Below are 18,059 nucleotides of genomic sequence, written 5' to 3'. Positions count from 1 at the left end.
ACATGTACCACACAAATGAAAATTTCATAAACTACCTCTATAGGCAACACAATTGTACAAAATTGTCTAAAATGAGGCCATTTACAGCTCCTTCACATATAAATATGAAACTCCAATGATTTATTCCAAATAATGATCGAGACACCGATCTTATCCCAACTGTGGGGTCCCTCCCCTCATCTTTCACAACAAAATTTTTGCTTAAAGATTAAAGAATTATTACCTGTCACTTGCACTTGAATCGTTCCATTCCGCGGGACATCTGTATTGAGGCGATAGTCCAGGGTCAGTTCTCCAGTCGAGGCATCAAGGTCCAGAAAATGCGCCTCATTGCCACCTAGAATCTTGTACCTCAGCTTGTTCCGATCAATTTCGTCTTTGTCGAATGCAGGGATTCGACCGATGGGACCGGTTATAAAATTCTCCTCAAAATTATTGAAAATGATCGAAAAGTCCTCAAGCTCTGGTGGATTGTCGTTGACATCTTGAATGGAGATGATCAAAGTAGCGTCTTCAAAGAGAGGCCTTGATTTGGCGGAAATTTTGACATGAAATATTCGTTGTCCTTCCTCATAATCGAAGTCGACCCGATTCTTAAGAATTGCCGGTTCACCAGTCGTGTAACTGAGATCAAACTTGTCCGAATCCAGACCATCAATTTTTTCATACTCCACTTCAGCATTCACCCCTTCATCTGGATCAGAAGCCGAAATCTTCATTAAAACGGAACCAACTGGCGTCTTCTCAGGCACCCTAATTTCAATTTCTTTTGAAGGAAACTTTGGCGGGTTATCGTTTATATCTCCAATAGTTATCCTGACTCCAACTGTAGATGATTTTGCAGGTATACCTCCATCAGTGGCAACGGCTTTCAAGTTGTACATGGCCACAGTCTCCCGATCAAGCTTCTTGGCAACCCTGATCACACCCGACACAGGATCAACAGAGAAATCATCACTTGGTGGGTTTGCAGAGAAGAGAAGGCTGTAGGAGATCTTGGCATTGTTGCCTTTGTCTTCGTCAATCGCAAAGATTTGCATCACACTTTTCCCAACATTAGCATCCTCCATTACAAAGCCAGTAAAGGTGTCATTGGTAAAGTGAGGGACATTGTCATTTTCATCCTTTATAATGACCTGAAAAAACCAAAAATTAAACTCATTTATCTAAACGTTCAATTAATTAATAAATGAGCATTATTAATTTTTTTTCCAGAGAAAATTTTTCGGACAGTAAAATAATTGATTATGGATAACACATTTGTTTTTAAAGCCAACAATGTTCATACTTGTCAACATATTTTGAAAAGTCAAAATTAAAGAATCTTCTATCTATTTATTTTATACTTACAGACACCATCACAACAGTGGACTGTGGGGGTTGGCCGTGGTCGTGTGCCTCCACTGCAAAGGACATGCTCTCTGTTGTCTCTCTGTCCAACTTCACACGAGTCTTAATGTCGCCTGAATTCTCATCAATTTCAAAGTTGCTGGTTCCCTGTCCGAGCCTGTAACTAACCCTTCCATTCTCGCCTACATCTTGGTCTATGGCCAGAACCTGGAATATGGAGGACCCGACCGCCACATTTTCGCTGACCTCAATCTTATATGGGGTGTGCTGGAACTGGGGTCTGTATTTGTTGGTGTCAAGGACATAAATGCGAACTTGGGCGGAGTCGTAGAGACCACCGAGGTCGGTGGCCCTGACCTCAAGCTGATACTGGGAATGCTCTTTGAAGTTGAGTTGTCTCTGAAGGGAGATCATACCTTCCCCATTAATGGTGCTGATCTGGAATGCATTGTTTGCATTACCACTTGCGATAGTGTACGTGATGTACGCATTGTCATTGTTGTCTGCATCTGTGGCAGATACGCTGAGAATTCGAGTGGTGACTGCTGTTGATTCGGAAACGGACTTGTTGTATATCTTCTGAGCAAATACAGGTGCATTGTCGTTGACATCTCTGATGGTCAGAAACACACTAGCAGTGTCTGATAGTACAGGGGTGCCCTGGTCTTTTGCCTTCACCACAAAACTATAACTATCCTGCTTCTCTCTGTCCAGCTCAGATTTCACCTTAATATCTCCGGTTGTGGAATCGATCCAGAATGGCAAAGTATTATCAGGGTTCACTATGGAGTACACAAGCTTAGAATTCAAGCCACCATCTCTGTCTTGCGCCTGCACGGTAACAACCGTATTGTTTATTGGCTCGTTTTCAGGAACCGTGTCTCTGTACGGTGCTGCGTGGAACACCGGCGGATTGTCGTTGACATCGTCAACCACGACTATGACATCAGTGCTGTTGGTTCTTGGCGGGGCACCTTGATCCTGCGCCTGAATGGAAAGCCTGTACTCTTTGATACTTTCGTAGTCCAGCTGTTTCTGAATGGATATCTCACCAGTGGCAGCCTCAATCCTGAACGTATCATACGTGTTGCCTCCGAATATGTTGTACGTAATCTGTCCATTTTTGCCCAGGTCTTTATCAGTTGCGGTCACCTTGGCAATAACAGCCTGCCCTGTGTTGAAGTTCAAGTCCTCAGATACATTCACCCGATAGGTTCTCTGAGAGAACTGCGGGTAGTTGTCATTTTCGTCTAACACTGCAATATTAACGGTGGCAGTTGCCGATCGTCTGGTTTCCACATCCCCTTGGTCCGTGGCCTGGACGATTATTTGATACGAGGCCACTGTTTCACGATCCAACTCCACTCTAGTCGTGATCGTCCCTGTTATCGGCTCAATCATAAACGTAGAGGACTGTTGATTTTCAATGATGCGATATCTTATTTCAGCATTTTTTCCATCGTCCGAATCAGTTGCTTTGATTGTCATGACAGTGGAGGAAATTGGCAGGTCCTCAGAAATTTCTTGATAGTAGACGGTTTTCTCAAACTTTGGGTCATTATCGTTGACATCCAGTACGTCTATCGTGAGCATACAAACACCAGAAAGCTGGGGGTAGCCATTGTCTCTAGCATATATAGCAAATTTGTGGCTTTGAATCTGTTCTCTATCCAGCATCTTTGTGGTATTTATTAATCCAGTCGCAGGATTGATGGCGAACATATCTTGACTTCTCTGGTCACTTTGAGCCGTCATACTATATGTTAACACCCCGTTTTCACCACTGTCGGTATCTATGGCCGACAATGTGATCACATGGTACCCAGGATTCTTCTTTTCTTGCACCGATGCCGTATAACTTATTTGCGGAAATGTTGGGGAATTGTTGATTGCTTGCCTTCTGACCCTGACATGGTTTTGATTGGGGGAATTTGAAACGGGATAAGCTTGAAAATTAAACATATTTCTGAATGTTATTTTCACAGGGATTTCTAGATGTCGAGGAGAATCATGGCACTTTCTTAAAAACAAACGACCGTTTATTGCAAATTTTGAGGATGATGTACAGAAGTTCTGAAGTGCATAAAATGACCTGGATTTCTTGTTAAAACCAATGAGCGAGGAATTATCTTTAACATGAAAATCGACTTTTCTACATTTGTCAAGGGTAACTGGAAATAATGCCCCGAAATTGAGCACAGTATCTTGTTTTTGAAAGCACCGATTGGAATAGTAATCCTTGCTTTTGACACTTATTCGAAATTTTTCATCCCTCACCCTTCTTCTATGAGCTTTCCTGTGTTTGGGAACGAGACAGTTTTTCCCCTGAATGTTGATTTTTAATGGCAACAAAGCCACGACTATCGTTTCCTTATTATTTGTTGTTGATAAAACACCAATTTCAAAGGGGTTTTCTATTTGGTCACACGGAACACTTGATTTGAGATAAACAGCACCATTTCTAATTTCTACCGAAGAATTTCCACTTCTACCGTTATGTGCGAATTTCAATGCTTTGTAATTCCAGTCTCCTTCATTTGCACTCACGTTATAAATTTCCTTCCCTGAAGAAATATCACTCCAATCCACATGAACACTTATACTTGTCACCTCCATGAATTGCACCAAAATCACAGTAACACCCCACAACCATACACCGCTATATCGGGTCGGCGACGCATGCACACCCATTTTTTTCTTTCTCTTGAATTCTATTCAAGAAACGCGACACAGGTGAATCCAAATATTCTAAGACATTTTCGAGACATTACAACTTATAAATTTACAAAAATGATGCCCTTTACCGCATTTTGACGTTTCAGTTAGGTCACCATTTTCTTACACATGTTGAAAATAGATAATCCGATGTCTCAATGCTAGCTTATCCTTCGACAGAATGTGGCTTTGATTTCAATGAGGGTGACATGCGCTTCCCCGTTACTCCCTCGGAACAAATACAACGACGAGTCTCATACTTGTTGTCAACATTTTTTTAACCTATTGCTATCAAAATCAAATCAATACGGTATTTTCGGAAAACGAAGTCTTACATTTTAATCTAAAAAATAGCAAAAAGTGAATATACAATCATTTTTGTAAATTTGGTAGGAGGAAAACGTAACAGCCGTCGGAAATCGATAGATATTTTGAATCTTGTGTAATGTGCTACCTGCATGTGAACAGGTAAAAAACGGGTACAGGACATATACACTGGCCTGCTTTAGAAAAAAAATAATTTAATATTTACAAAGACAAAATGAAATTATTACAGTTTATCTTGATACAAAGAATGATAAACAAATTAAAGACGATTTGTTGATCGCATCTAGTCTGTGGAAAGGGGGGCAACTCTCTCTCTCTCTCTCTCTCTCTCTCTCTCTCTCTCTCTCTCTCTCTCTCTCTCCAACATTTTTGCCACAGTATCTAGAGTGAAAACAAAATGCCAGATGTATAAGTCTGTACACTAAAAACACTATGAATTATCGACCATATATTCAAATTATTTTAGAAACATAGGAGCTGATATTTGTTATGTATTCCATCATGGGATCATACAAAAGTTTTAGCTTTAAAAAAACCCCTATTTTTGTAATTTCACTTGACTGTTTAAATTTTTTTTAAAAAAGTGCACCGACTCTCAGTCATTTTACCAAAAGTCCTCTGCTGAAAGTGATGAAATGATTCCTAAATATTTTGATTAAACTTTATGCAAGTTTAATTCACACGATCGAATAGCTGCAGGACTGTAGCTCCCGGTCTGAAAAAATTCGGATGGACCACCCAGGTCGTCCATCCGATTTTTTTCAGACCGGGAGCTACAGTCCTGCAGCTAACGATCGAAGTGAAACTATCAAGGTAAAAAATTACGAGTTACAAGTATATAGTTACTAAATCGCATGCAGAATAAAGATTTCAACTGCGAGAAATATTGTTTGATGGATGTATTAATTGTTTCCTTTAGACGAACTTTCTAATATATTTGTAACAAAAATTTCTGGGACATTGGAAGAGAAATTATGCATTTTTGATAAGTACATGTATTGAGTGTTAGTAATGGCTCCGAGATATGAGGTTATTTTACACACACCCCCCCCCCTTCTCCCCCCCCCCCCCCCCCAATAAAAAAAATCGAAAGAAGTAAGAGTTTTAAAAAAATATCTGTCAAAGTACATGGGTATACTCCGAGCATATAAAATTTGTGTATTAAAAATACTTACAGAAGTAAATCGGTAATATCAATGTAGAAAATAGTGATACAGAGGCGAGCGTATTTTTTTATATACATGAAAGAAACACAAATTGTGAGACTTTATTTGTTTATTTGTACAAATACACGTACTTCCATGTTCTAGTCACATTTTTTTTTACCAGTTTTACTCTTGGAAACATATTTCTGATGGCTGTGGGTTTTCTATTAAAGCGATTGTCACTCCACAAATTATATTGATAGAGCAATGGTTTGCAACAATACTGACAGACGTAGAGTTATATAAATGTTTAGATGAATTCAATTGTGAATTTTGTTACATCGGAGAAGCTGAAGACGAGTATCTCTTTATCCTTACAAGCTAACTATGCAAATAAAATGAAAATTAATACAATACAAAAAAAAAATAATAATAATAAAAACAAAAAACGCACAAGCAAAGTTTTAGAGAAATATTTTTGCATTAAACAAATTTACTTCAAAGAATTATTCTTCAGTCCATGCGCATGTATATTGGTCGTGTGACACAAATAGCGATAATTGATGTGTCAAGTTTAGCCTCCCTTCAATGTTAAGACCGGCCACTCATGATCACATTATTAGGTGAATATATTAATGCTAAATATACACACCACTGCAACACAATGTAATGCCGAATGCAGCTGTCATGTTGTAAATTTTAAATTTATTGGATGGGTGTAAATATAGAATTTACAACATGACACAGCATGCAATGATTGCCTTGCTGGTAAAAAATGTACACATAAATGGCATGTAAATTGTGTCTACATAACCAATTTTCATTTCTTACTAAACTATTTTTTTTTATTTAGATCGCGTAACAGATTTCCACTATTCACCTCGTCTTGACTTTCAAAATTTTTTAACATAAATAACTTTTTTTTAAAAATCACACATTAGCTATTTTCTTGGATTTTTTTTAAATTGAAACGTTTGCAGTAAAAAAAAAAATGTTTTCCTCTGAAAATGGAATTTGGACGTGGTAGCGAGTAAGCTAGTGGCTTTAACATCTAATTTTTATTAGATTCGATATCTTAAATGTTTGAAAACACTTTTAAGCAAAATTTTTGCTTGCTACCGAAACATCAATTAAAGCATTAAAAAGTTGTTTTGCATTCACGATACAAAATTACCGAAAATATGCATCAGACAAACTCAGGCTAACTGAGGCAAACTCAAATAACTGTCGGACCCCCTACCCCCTTTGAATTTTTTTTTCTGGATCCGCGCATGCAACAATCAAGAGGTTTGACAAAAAGGTACGGGGAGTAACTCTATTTACTTTTGCATTAGAGAATGTTCGGCCATGTTTTAGACACACGTTTTCCCAAGACGGTTAAACTTAAAGATATTAAATTAATATATTAAACAAGGTAAGATTTTTTTTGGAAAATGAATTTTGCAAAGAAAACTTATGCCTTAAATAATGTAAATTTAAATTAAATAGATAATATAAGGTAAACTATAAATGTATATGTTTATTAGGGCTTATGCACCACAGGGGCTTGGTTGTTGGATAGTGAATTTCCTAATTATTTTTTCCCGAAGAAAAAATTGATTAAAATTGGTAATCTTATGTTTATTTCTGTGTATTGCAATAAATAAATTCGCTGAAACCCCCCGTTTCAGTCATGTTAAAAAAGTGTATTCAATGTACATACTTTTTTTTAACAGTGTTTAATGGACATAGCGCATAGGTTTATCAGTATGTGCAGCTCTTTCAGCATGTCCAGGTCCAGCACAATCTCCTGATTTAGCTATATAGCTTGATTAATAAAAGTATTCAGAATAGCTTGATAAAGTTTTTCACAAAAATGTTAATTAGCAGAAATATTTTTTAAAAATCACAAGTTGATTACCGCTCATGTTTATACCATAAACCATTTAAAAAGCAACCCTTATTTAGTTATTAAAATTAGTTTCAATACTGCTGCTTTTGAACACTTTTAAGCAAAAATATATTTCCATTGTTTGGGTAACTGCATGTCCACCACCTTGTGTGATGAGGCACAGGGGCTCGTCACAAAGTTTTTTCAACCTTTTATATTTACACCTCTATACTATAAAATACACGTGTATTTTATAGTATAGAGGTGGTATATATAAAAGGTTGAAAAAACTTCGTGACGAGCCCCTGTGGATGAGGCATGGATAAGTATGATTTCTTTACATAGTCATGATAGTGCTGAATTATTACCAATTTTAAAATTTTACGTGCAAAGTCTCTGAAAGAGACACAAATTGATGAGTAATCTTTACATGCATTGTTTACAGAACAGTACAAAGCTGAAAACTCTCACTGCACTAAAGTGCGATTTTGTTCACATGCTGAAAAAGATACACATTTAAATGACAAAATAGCTAAATCAAGCTATTAAGAATAGCTTTATTAAGCTATATAGCTTTTTCAAGCTATATAACTAAATCAGGAGATTGTGCTGGACCTGTCTTTATTATTTGTTTACAAAGACAAAAATTAGTAATTTTTTAATTCTATGTATTGCAAGAAAACATTCACTAAAATCCCTGTCTCAATCATGTAAAAATGTATATTCCATGTACATTAAAAAAGTTTGATTACCAACTTTAATCATTTTTGTTCCTGGAAACAAATAATAAAGAGCTGCACTATCAACAACTGAGCCCTCCAGGGGGCAGTTTAAGGTGGCTCACTACACCTTGAAATATTTTCTCAAATCAGCAGAAAATTTGTTGGTTATTATCAATATCATAATGGATAAGAAGATATTTAAGTCAAATAGGCAAAAAATGTGCAATTTTGGATGAAAAATTACATTTTCGAAAATTTAATCCAGTAAACATGAGCAAATTAAAGCTCCAGGCGGATTCGAACTCATGATCTGCGGTTCAGAACCCCAATACTTTAACCACTGAGCTACGACGCTATACAACCCAATCGAATGATATAAACATTTTAACAAAACATTTAAACCGCCATCTTGTGACGTAGTGTCTTAAAATGTACAAGTCTAGGTGAAGTGAGGTACCTTAAGTGTTTTATAATTTTAAACATTTTAAAAATATATATATAAACATATAAAAAAGTAAAAGCTAAAATATGCTTAAATTATTTAATTTTTGTTATTAATTCGAATCTTTTTCAATATGCCACTTGATTGTGATCAAACATTTACATATAGTGTAGGTGTCATATTTTTTCTCTAAAATATTTTTATTGATCCTCATCATCGACAACAAATTGGTCAGAGTCTTTAAATATTTCATTTTTGCAGAACAATCATGGACCCCCGTCATAGTGCCCAGGATGTGCCCCGATGTGACCTTTGTGAGACCGCCACAGTGCACAGCTACTGTGGCTATTGTCATGTCAACCTATGCAAGCCCTGTGTAGTAGATCACATTTCAGATGGATATGATCAACATAAAATTGTCCCTTTTAAAAAACGAAGATCAACCCTCATTTATCCAAAATGTAAAATACACCTGCACAAAACCTGTGAATTTCAGTGTGAGAATTGCAACAACATTTTGATTTGTTCTTCCTGTGTGACATCTGTGCAACACAGGAGCCATACATTTGTAGAATTTACAGAGGTATACAAGGCAAAGAAAGAAGTCATCGAAAAAGATAAAGTACAGTTAGAAAATCTTATATCTCCCACATATGAAGAAATTGCCTCTGACTTGGAAGAACAACTTACCAACTTGGATAAAGGATATGAGAAACTTACCACAACAATGTCCAAACAAGGAGAGCAATGGCACACGGCAATTGACATTGTTATCAACAAAATGAAAATGAAAATCAGTGAAATTAAAGTAAAACACAGAGATATTCTACAGAAACATTTGGATGGAATCAAACGAATACAGTCTCTCATAAAGCAAACTTTACTAGCCTTAGGGGAACTCGAAAAATCCACTGAAGTATCTCCAACCATTGAATACAGCTCTAAGATTAGAGAGTTTAGCAAGCTTCCACCCAAAGTTAAGGTAGTAATGCCAACATTCGTTCCAAATCCAATAGACCAGGAGAAGATGTATAGTTTGTTTGGGAAGATCACCCCATTATCTACTGCTACAGAAGACAATGTCCTCCCACTTAATCAACCCAAAACTTCTGTCAGAGAACTGCTGGATGAGCCTAAGCTGGTTGCCACAATACAGACTGGGCATAATATAATACGCAATGTGACCTGTCTTAATGAAGACAGGATATGGACTAGTGGAAGGACCAATGAAATCCAATGCTTCAACCTCAAAGGTTCACTACTCCAGACAATCACAACGAAATCAGAGAAGTTCCCAAATGATATAGCAGTGGATAGTAATGGGGATCTACTGTATTCTGACTGGAAAAATAGGACAGTGAATAAAGTAAAGAATGGACAAACAGAAGAGTTGATCAAATTACATGGATGGAGACCTTATAATCTGTGTGTCACCTCAACTGGTGATCTCCTGCTTACGATGTACTGTGATGATGAAACTCAGTCCAAAGTTGTCCGGTACTCGGGATCTACAGAGAAACAAACCATTCAATTCGATGATGAAGGTAAACCTCTGTACTCAGGGAATATTACAATTAAATACATCACTGAGAACAGAAACCATGACATCTGTGTAACTGACTTTTGGGCTGGTGCAGTAGTGGTGGTTAATCAGGACGGGAAACTCAGATGGAGGTACACCGGTCATCCCTCATTTACCAAGAACAGATACAGATGTACTGGTCATTCCTCAGTTACAAAGAACCAACCATTTAGACCCCGTGGTATCACAACAGACAGCCAGAGTCGTATTCTGACAGCAGATAAAGACAACCATTGTATCCACATTCTTGATCAGAATGGACAGTTTCTCTGTTACATTGATAACTGTGATCTGAAGGATCCTTTTGGTTTGTGTGTGGACAATAATGACAATCTGTTTGTGTGTGAGTTTAACGAAGGCTATGTGAAAAAAATTAGATATTTAAAATAGACATCAACATTTGTTAAAATTTTGTCAATGGAATAAAAGTGACTTAGATTTTTTTTTATAATTAAATAATATTGACATATCCTGGGAATTGCTCCAAACTTAGAGTGCAATAGGCATATGCATTAATTCACTGATGGCAATAATATTTTAACCTTTCTTTTATAGAATCTGTCCTTTTTAGCTTACCTGTGCTGAAAGTTCAAGTGAGCTTTTCTGATCACTTTTTGACCAGGACCAGCATCCATCTATCCATCTGTCTGTCCATCCATCAGTATGTTTGTTTGTCTGTAAACACTTTACATTTTTTACTTCTTCTCCAGACATCCGGGCTGATTTCAACTTAACTTGACATCAAGCATCCTTAGGTAAAGAAGATTCAAGGTTGTTAAAATGAAGGATCATGCCCTTTTTCATAGGGAGATAATTAAGAATTTTTTGGTGTCCTTAAAAATTCTTCTCAATAAATAATTGCTGTAATTTGTATGGAAGCATCCTCAATTAGTGATGATTCAAGTTTGTTCAAACCATGATACCTGGGGGTAGTGTTGGGCCACAGTACGGGGGGGGGGGGGGGGGGGGGGGGGCACGCAAGGGGTTCAAAGTTTGAAGTGTTCAAGATCTTTTCTCAATATGTGATATAACTATGAAATCATTTAGTTACAAAAGGAACTCAACATAAGAACAGCTGTAGAAAGTTTTGAAAATCTTTTAATACAGGATCTGTTTTACTCATTCATTGTCCCAATATTTTGGATAAAACTTCATAAAGCTAACTTTTATGTTGTGTTGTTCAGGTGAGCGATGTGGCCCATGTGCCTCTTGTTGAAATTGCCATTACATCTCTTAACTCGCCCATAATAATTAAATAATTAAATTCCTATCTGTAAAACCAACCCCCGTCCCTCAATATCAGCACTCGTTAGAAAGAAAATTCTTACCGTGACCAGGCTACGCTCAGGTTAAACCGTTAATGTGGAATAACACATCATCATAATATGGCTGACCGCTGATCGAAACGACATTTCGTTTTATTAAAAGGATTTTATCGACTGCAACATGTAACTTACTCCATAACCTAGTGGATAAAGTGTGGGACTTGTGATCTGCACATCCCGAGTTCAAATCCCGTATATATGGGCTTTTGTTGTTACTTACTGAAATAATTATTTTAGGTATTCATTTTTTATGGTCATTTTTTATCCCTAAACTGCAAATTTTTCGCTTATTTGACACATGTGCAGTTTATTTATCATTATATCTTTCATTATCAAATGATGTCCAGTAAATTAGATTGACTTTTTCCAGGTGTGTTATTCCAGGGACGTATATACGTCCCTGGGTCCGTAGGACTATAGAACATTCTATCTAGCACCCCTCTGCAATATTTTAGATAGTAGGTTTAATATCTAATTGTTCTCTTTACTTCAGAAATGATGATCCACTCATAATGCATGCATGTCTCTTGTGTTTCCACAGACGTCAAATTCAAAGAAATACATCGTAATTTATTTGAGAGCTTAATACTCTGCATTCTATATATTTCATCTTGCCAGATTTTCGAATGACATTGATTCAGGGGGTTGTACATTGTAAAGCTGTCCCTTTACACACCACTCTCTCTCTCTCTCTCTCTCTCTCTCTCTCTCTCTCTCTCTCTCTCTCTCTCTCTCTCTCTCTCTCTCTCTCTCTCTTTTGACCTAAAAATTGTTGTACACTACAATTAACTATTCGTATTTGGATTGTTATCGTTGAGGTTGTACATCTTCCATGGTTTTCTTTTCATTGCTAAAACTACACTCAATTTTAATTACTTACTACAGATGAAACAAATCTTTCTTCGCGAACCGATTTTTTAACACAATTGGGGCGAATGATACTACGGGTTAAAATGTATCGGGGGGGGGGGGGGGGGGGGGGATACATACAGGGCAAACAAAATATTGTTTATACTGTGTGGGGTTGATTTATCAAAGTTAATTAACCATTTAAAAAACAACTTCTCGTATATATATACACGAGCTGCATGTTAAGACATTTATTTGTAGGTAAGAGCATGTACGAATGATCGTTATTTACAAGAGTTGATGTTGCTAGGATACAGGTTTCAGATCCATGATTTGATTGGTTAATTTAGATATTGAATTTCGAATCTTGAATCTCGTATTTCAAATCTCAAATTTTGAATCTCGAATGTCTAATGAGCGAATTGCGATTGGTTTTAATGAATTCCACTAATTTTATGTCTTTTAACAATATCCGTAAATGTTTGACTGCATGCATGGGTCTGTAACGGTATTATTGTTTACACCGACACATTGAAAAATAGAAGTGCTTTTTAGTCAGTAAATGCATAGTAGGCATTTAAAAATTCCCAATCGAAATAAGTATTGACAATTTTTGCTTGCTTGTAACCCGTTTGAAAGATCAAACATTTTTTACGAAAAAAATTGCAACTATAACGCGTAATTTCCAGATAATAAAATATTTCAGCTAGTGCAGAATTTTTTGCTCAAAAGGTACATGCATATATGTTTATCATTTAATGTTTCGATAACAGAGCCCAACCAGATATGGCTTAATTTATAAACAGAGCTGAAGAAAGGGGTCCTCAGATTGTGCATGTATTGAATTTGGCAAGAATACTTTCATACTCATGTAATCAATGGAAACATACTATACTAGCGGAAAAAAGAAACTGTGCATTATAGAATATAGTTTAATTTTTCTATATCTATTGTTTGTATTTATAAAATTTAAACAATCGATATTGTTATACTTTCATGTTAAATACTGAAATCTGATTGGTTAAGACGCAGTTAATAATATTTACTATTACCCTCAGCGTTAGCAACGCACTTGGCAACGGGTAACATTAAAAAATGTTACATGCGAGAAAATTATGCGCGTACGGTTCGCTGTAGAATTCACGTTATTCCTATATAGAAGCAGTAAAATTTTCTTAAAAATTTTAAAAAAGACATTCAGTATAACAAAATAAATAGTGCCTGTTTGGGAGGATAACAGTTGAAATTGACACCCCTCGAAAACCATTGTCAACCTCCGCTTCGCGTCGGTTGACAATGGTTTTCTCGGGGTGTCAATTTCAACTGTTACCCTCCCAAACAGGCACTATTTATATAATGTTAATGTTTTTGACAATATCGGATGGTAACCGTCCGGGTGCACGGACTTTTTCATGGTTAGTGAGCACCTGTTGTTTTTTGAAGAATTTGTACGCACGAGTTTTGCGGGCCAATACTGTTTGGAATAAGAACTGTAAAGAATTTTTAAAACTTTTCTTGTTAAGGAAATCAGTTTAGTTTCAACAAAATTTACCCCTATATCATGCCTCGACTCAACGAAGACCAAGGTAATCGTGCTGTTGGGATGACCAGGCTGAAGCTAGCAGCCACTAACAGCAGCCACCAAGACCGTAGAAGCTAGCAGCCAATAAGGAAATTCATCAAAGTACTGAGAGTACTCGAACAAAATTTTTTATTTTACTTGATTATCGACATATTTTAATTAATATCAAAATGATTAATGCTCAATAATTTGTACGAGCATTGGGGACTTCCGAAGCAGTAAAGCTCGCCTGGATAAGAGTTATAAATGCTCTTTGTTGGATAGAAATGAAATACGTTTATACGGGTCATAAGTTATGAAAATAATGTTATCCTTAGTGTAGTCTTATTGATACAAATAGAAAAACAATATACATCGTATAAAGTGATATGCAAACGTATTATGATATAAAAGACATGATAAATTAAAGTAAATTAAAAGGCATAAAATGATACAAAAACAATAAAAACTCAAAGCCAATCCAGTGTGGCAAGATAATTTCTTTACATCAAAGTTGAACATGTGTGTTTAAAAATTTAACTTCGGGCCTTTTCAACAACATCAATCGGAAATTCAAAGACATCGTATTACGAATATGAGACAATAGAACACCCAGCATTGTGATTTTATTCTCATAAAAAAATTATCATATGTCGCAGTCAAAAACAGCGAAAATCATCAAGTGAAACTGGGATTATTTTGTCTCAGCCATGTTTTGACGTGAACCTTCGAAGAATACGACAATGACAATGAAAAGGGTCGGTTTAGCTCACCCGAACTTTGTCATATTTTAGCATTTCACAATGCTATAGGGGTGAAAGGCAGGCCATTATCTCTTTTATCTTTGAAGTGTGCATCAAACGAATAACAGGGTAGTGTAGGGGGCATATGGGGCTATTATTTTCCGGTCTCAGATTTGGGCTGTAGGGGTACCACCAAGTGGCTCCCAGGGGTTCTGGCTCATTTCAGGGATTTATATCTCACTTGAGATTGACCACAAGAACTTGGTAACACAAGGATTAGCTAGAGGACCTCAGGAGGTATTCATAAAAGGCGTTAAAGGGCACCTATGACCCCTGTAAAAGTCCAGTTAGCTCACCCGAACTTTGTCATATTTTAGCATTTCACAATGATATAGGGGTGAAGGGCGGGCCATTATCTCGAATATCTTTGAAGTGTGCATTAAACGGATACCAGGGCAGTGTAGGGGACCTATGGGGCTATTATTTCCCGGTCTCAAATTTGGGCTGTAGGGGTACCACCAAGTGGTTCCCAGGGGTTCTGGTTCATTTCCGGGGTTTATATCTCACTTGAGATTGACCACAAGAACTTGGTAACACTAGGTTTAGGTAGAGGGCCTCAGGAGGTATTCATAATAAGCAAAAGACAGCAACTATGACCCCTGCAAGGGTCCAGTTAGCTCACCCGAACTTTGTCATATTTTAGCATTTCACAATGCTATAGGGGTTAAAATTGGTCCATTATCTTCCTTATCTTTGAAGTGTGCATCAAACGAATAACAGGGTAGTGTAGGGTGCATATGGGGCTATCATTTTCCTACAGCCCAAATTTGAGACCGGGAAATAGTAGCCCCATAGGTCCCCTACACTGCCCTGTTATCCGTTTGATGCACACTTCAAAGATAAAAGAGATAATGGTCCGCCTTTCACCCCTATATCATTCTGAAATGCTAAAATATGACAAAGTTCGGGTGAGCTAACTGAACCCTTGCAGGGGTCATAGGTGCCCGTTAACGCTTATACTGAATACCCCTTGAGGTCCTCTACTTAATCCTAGTGTTTGCAAGTTCTTGTGGTCAATCTCAAGTGAGATATAAAACCCTGAAATGAGCCAGAACCCCTGGGAGCCACTTGGTGGTACCCCTATAGCCCAAATTTGAGACCGGGAAATAGTAGCCCCATAGGTCCCCTACACTGCCCTGTTATCTGTTTGATGCACACTTCAAGATTAACAGAGATAATGGTCCGCCTTTCACCCCTATATCATTCTGAAATGCTAAAATATGACAAAGTTCGGGTGAGCTAACTGAACCCTTGCAGGGGTCATAGGTGCCCTTTAACGCTTATACTGAATACCCCTTGAGGTCCTCTACTTAATCCTAGTGTTTGCAAGCTCTTGTGGTCAATCTCAAGTGAGATATAAAACACTTCAAAGATAACAGAGATAATGGTCCGCCTTTCACCCCTATATCATTCTGAAATGCTAAAATATGACAAAGTTCGGGTGACCAAGACGGCCGTTGTAGGGTGTATATCGTCGCGTTGGGGAGCGTTACCTGCATGGACGCTTGTGTTGTACAACGTCGACAACTTGGTGGAGGTAGCGTTATGGTGTGGGGTGGAATATCAGCACGTGGAAGGACCAATCTACAGATTGTCAATGGAAATATCACCGGCGTACGCTATCGAGATGTTATTCAGCGTCATGTGATACCCTTCATACAGAGACATCAAACTATGATCACATAACTCTGCAGCAATTAAGACAACGCAATTAAGCCACACGTTGCACGTGTAGTCAGGGACTTGTTTGTTCAACAGAATGTCGATGGCTTGCCTTGGCCAGCTGTTCCCCCCGATTTGTCGCCGATCGAGCACGTCTGGGATGAAATGGAAAGACGTTTACGCCGTTTACCGACATTGGCTGATTTAGGCCAGGCTTTAACCAACATCTGGCATGGAACAGCATCCCTCAAGCATTCCTGAACACTTTAGTGGCATCAATGAGGCGTCGCTGTCAAGCATGCGTGAACCCAAATGGTGGTCACACGCGTTATTAATTTTGTTAATTCAATTTCAAATAACAGTGACTTCCGAGTGTGCTGAAATTGACGTTATTCGACGTTGACATTAATGTGTTATGAGATGTTGTTACGAATACATGTATTACAAAAAATAAAATTTGTTTATTGTAATTTTTAAAGCTGCTTGGTCCGATTTTTTCGTAATTACAGTATCAAAATTTTGTTCAAACAAATCATTTATCTTACAAAGTTATGGACTTTCTCCTATTTACACCAGCAGAATCAATCTCCTTTCAAAGTTAGAAATATTCAAAGTAAATAAAAATAATTTCTCTTTGGGCAAACGAAAAAACAAACCAAAATGCATCACGGGAAAAACCGCATGGTTTCGTCCCCCGAATGATTGGGGTTATTCAACCCGCATGATATGCATCGATTGTAAAGAAAACAGACTTTAGAAATATTGGCGAACAAAACGTACACATGTTTATTTGTAATTTGTCTGATCATTTGTCTGACCATTTCGACCTTTATTTAAAGCGATGTCAAATTCGTAATACAACCATACCCGTCTCGTCGTCAGGGGTGAAATTTAACATGAGGCGAAATAACGCGGTACCTTTTAATGTCGTTTGTTTTGTTAGCAGATTTTGTACGTATTTTTCTTCATTGAAATTTGGCTAAATTGACTGGGAAAACTACTGAAATGTCTATTATTATACATATACTAAGCATAGCCATCGTTTAAAAGCGTGCATAAAATTTGATATAAAATCGGACCAAGCAGCTTTAAATGTTTTTTTCATATATTGAATAATGCACAGTTTCTTTTTTGCGCTAGTATAGATCTTCGTGTTTAAAAAAAAAACCTTGTAAGTAAACGTAAGGGCGATTAACGATGCAAGGGAAGTAACTCTCATTGTTATACCCCTGTAAAACAGTGACTATAAAACTCTATACGAAAAAAAGTCAAGCATTTTGACTGTTGGACTGGAACTGTTAGGTTGGAACTGTTAAAATCGACTGTTAAAAAAGACTGTTGACCGGTGACGTCACATTCCGCGAAAACGTGTTATTGGTTAGAAGGGGTATAACAAAACAGTTGTTGACTGTGTCTCGGGCAACAGTTGATCTGTCGGGCCGGCTCGCAAAACTGTTGCCCGCGGCCTTGGGCCTTGGGCAACAGTTTGCGAGCCGGTCCGACAGATCAACTGTTGCCCTCGACCCAAGTCAACAACTGTATAATATTATTCAGGCATGTAAATGGGCGCGCTTGATTTAAGTTAACTTGGTGTACACCAGTGTGAACAATTTTGTTTGTATTGTATATATCAAGTGCACTTAAATCCCAATGGTTAAGTGTACATGGTGTACGGAAGTTAACAAAACAATATTGCGGAAAAGGAT

At 37.4% G+C, this 18,059-nt stretch overlaps 2 protein-coding genes across 3 annotated transcripts in view; one reads left to right on the top strand and one right to left on the bottom strand.

Moving 5' to 3' along the window:
- Window positions 1–4,279, bottom strand: part of LOC128161501 (cadherin EGF LAG seven-pass G-type receptor 2-like) — a 38,513-nt gene extending 34,234 nt beyond the window's left edge. For both annotated transcript variants that reach the window (XM_052824787.1, XM_052824788.1), the window contains exons 1-2: window positions 1,351–4,279; window positions 224–1,136 (exon numbers count right to left, since the gene is read on the bottom strand). In XM_052824787.1, coding sequence (XP_052680747.1) covers window positions 224–1,136; window positions 1,351–4,041 — 3,604 coding nt within the window. In that variant the 5' untranslated portion in view covers window positions 4,042–4,279. The remainder of the gene's footprint in view (window positions 1–223; window positions 1,137–1,350) is intronic.
- A 2,593-nt stretch (window positions 4,280–6,872) lies between these two features.
- LOC128161506 (uncharacterized) lies at window positions 6,873–10,591 on the top strand. The gene is made up of 2 exons (XM_052824799.1): window positions 6,873–6,951; window positions 8,833–10,591. The coding sequence occupies exon 2, from the start codon at window positions 8,840–8,842 to the stop codon at window positions 10,541–10,543; it is 1,704 nt and encodes a 567-aa protein (XP_052680759.1). The 5' UTR covers window positions 6,873–6,951; window positions 8,833–8,839; the 3' UTR covers window positions 10,544–10,591.
- The last annotated feature ends 7,468 nt before the right edge of the window (window positions 10,592–18,059 follow it).

This window comes from Crassostrea angulata, chromosome 8 (genome assembly GCF_025612915.1).
Source record: "Crassostrea angulata isolate pt1a10 chromosome 8, ASM2561291v2, whole genome shotgun sequence".
NCBI classification, from domain to species: Eukaryota; Metazoa; Mollusca; class Bivalvia; order Ostreida; family Ostreidae; genus Magallana; species Magallana angulata.
This window is presented reverse-complemented; position numbering and strand designations above follow the sequence as displayed.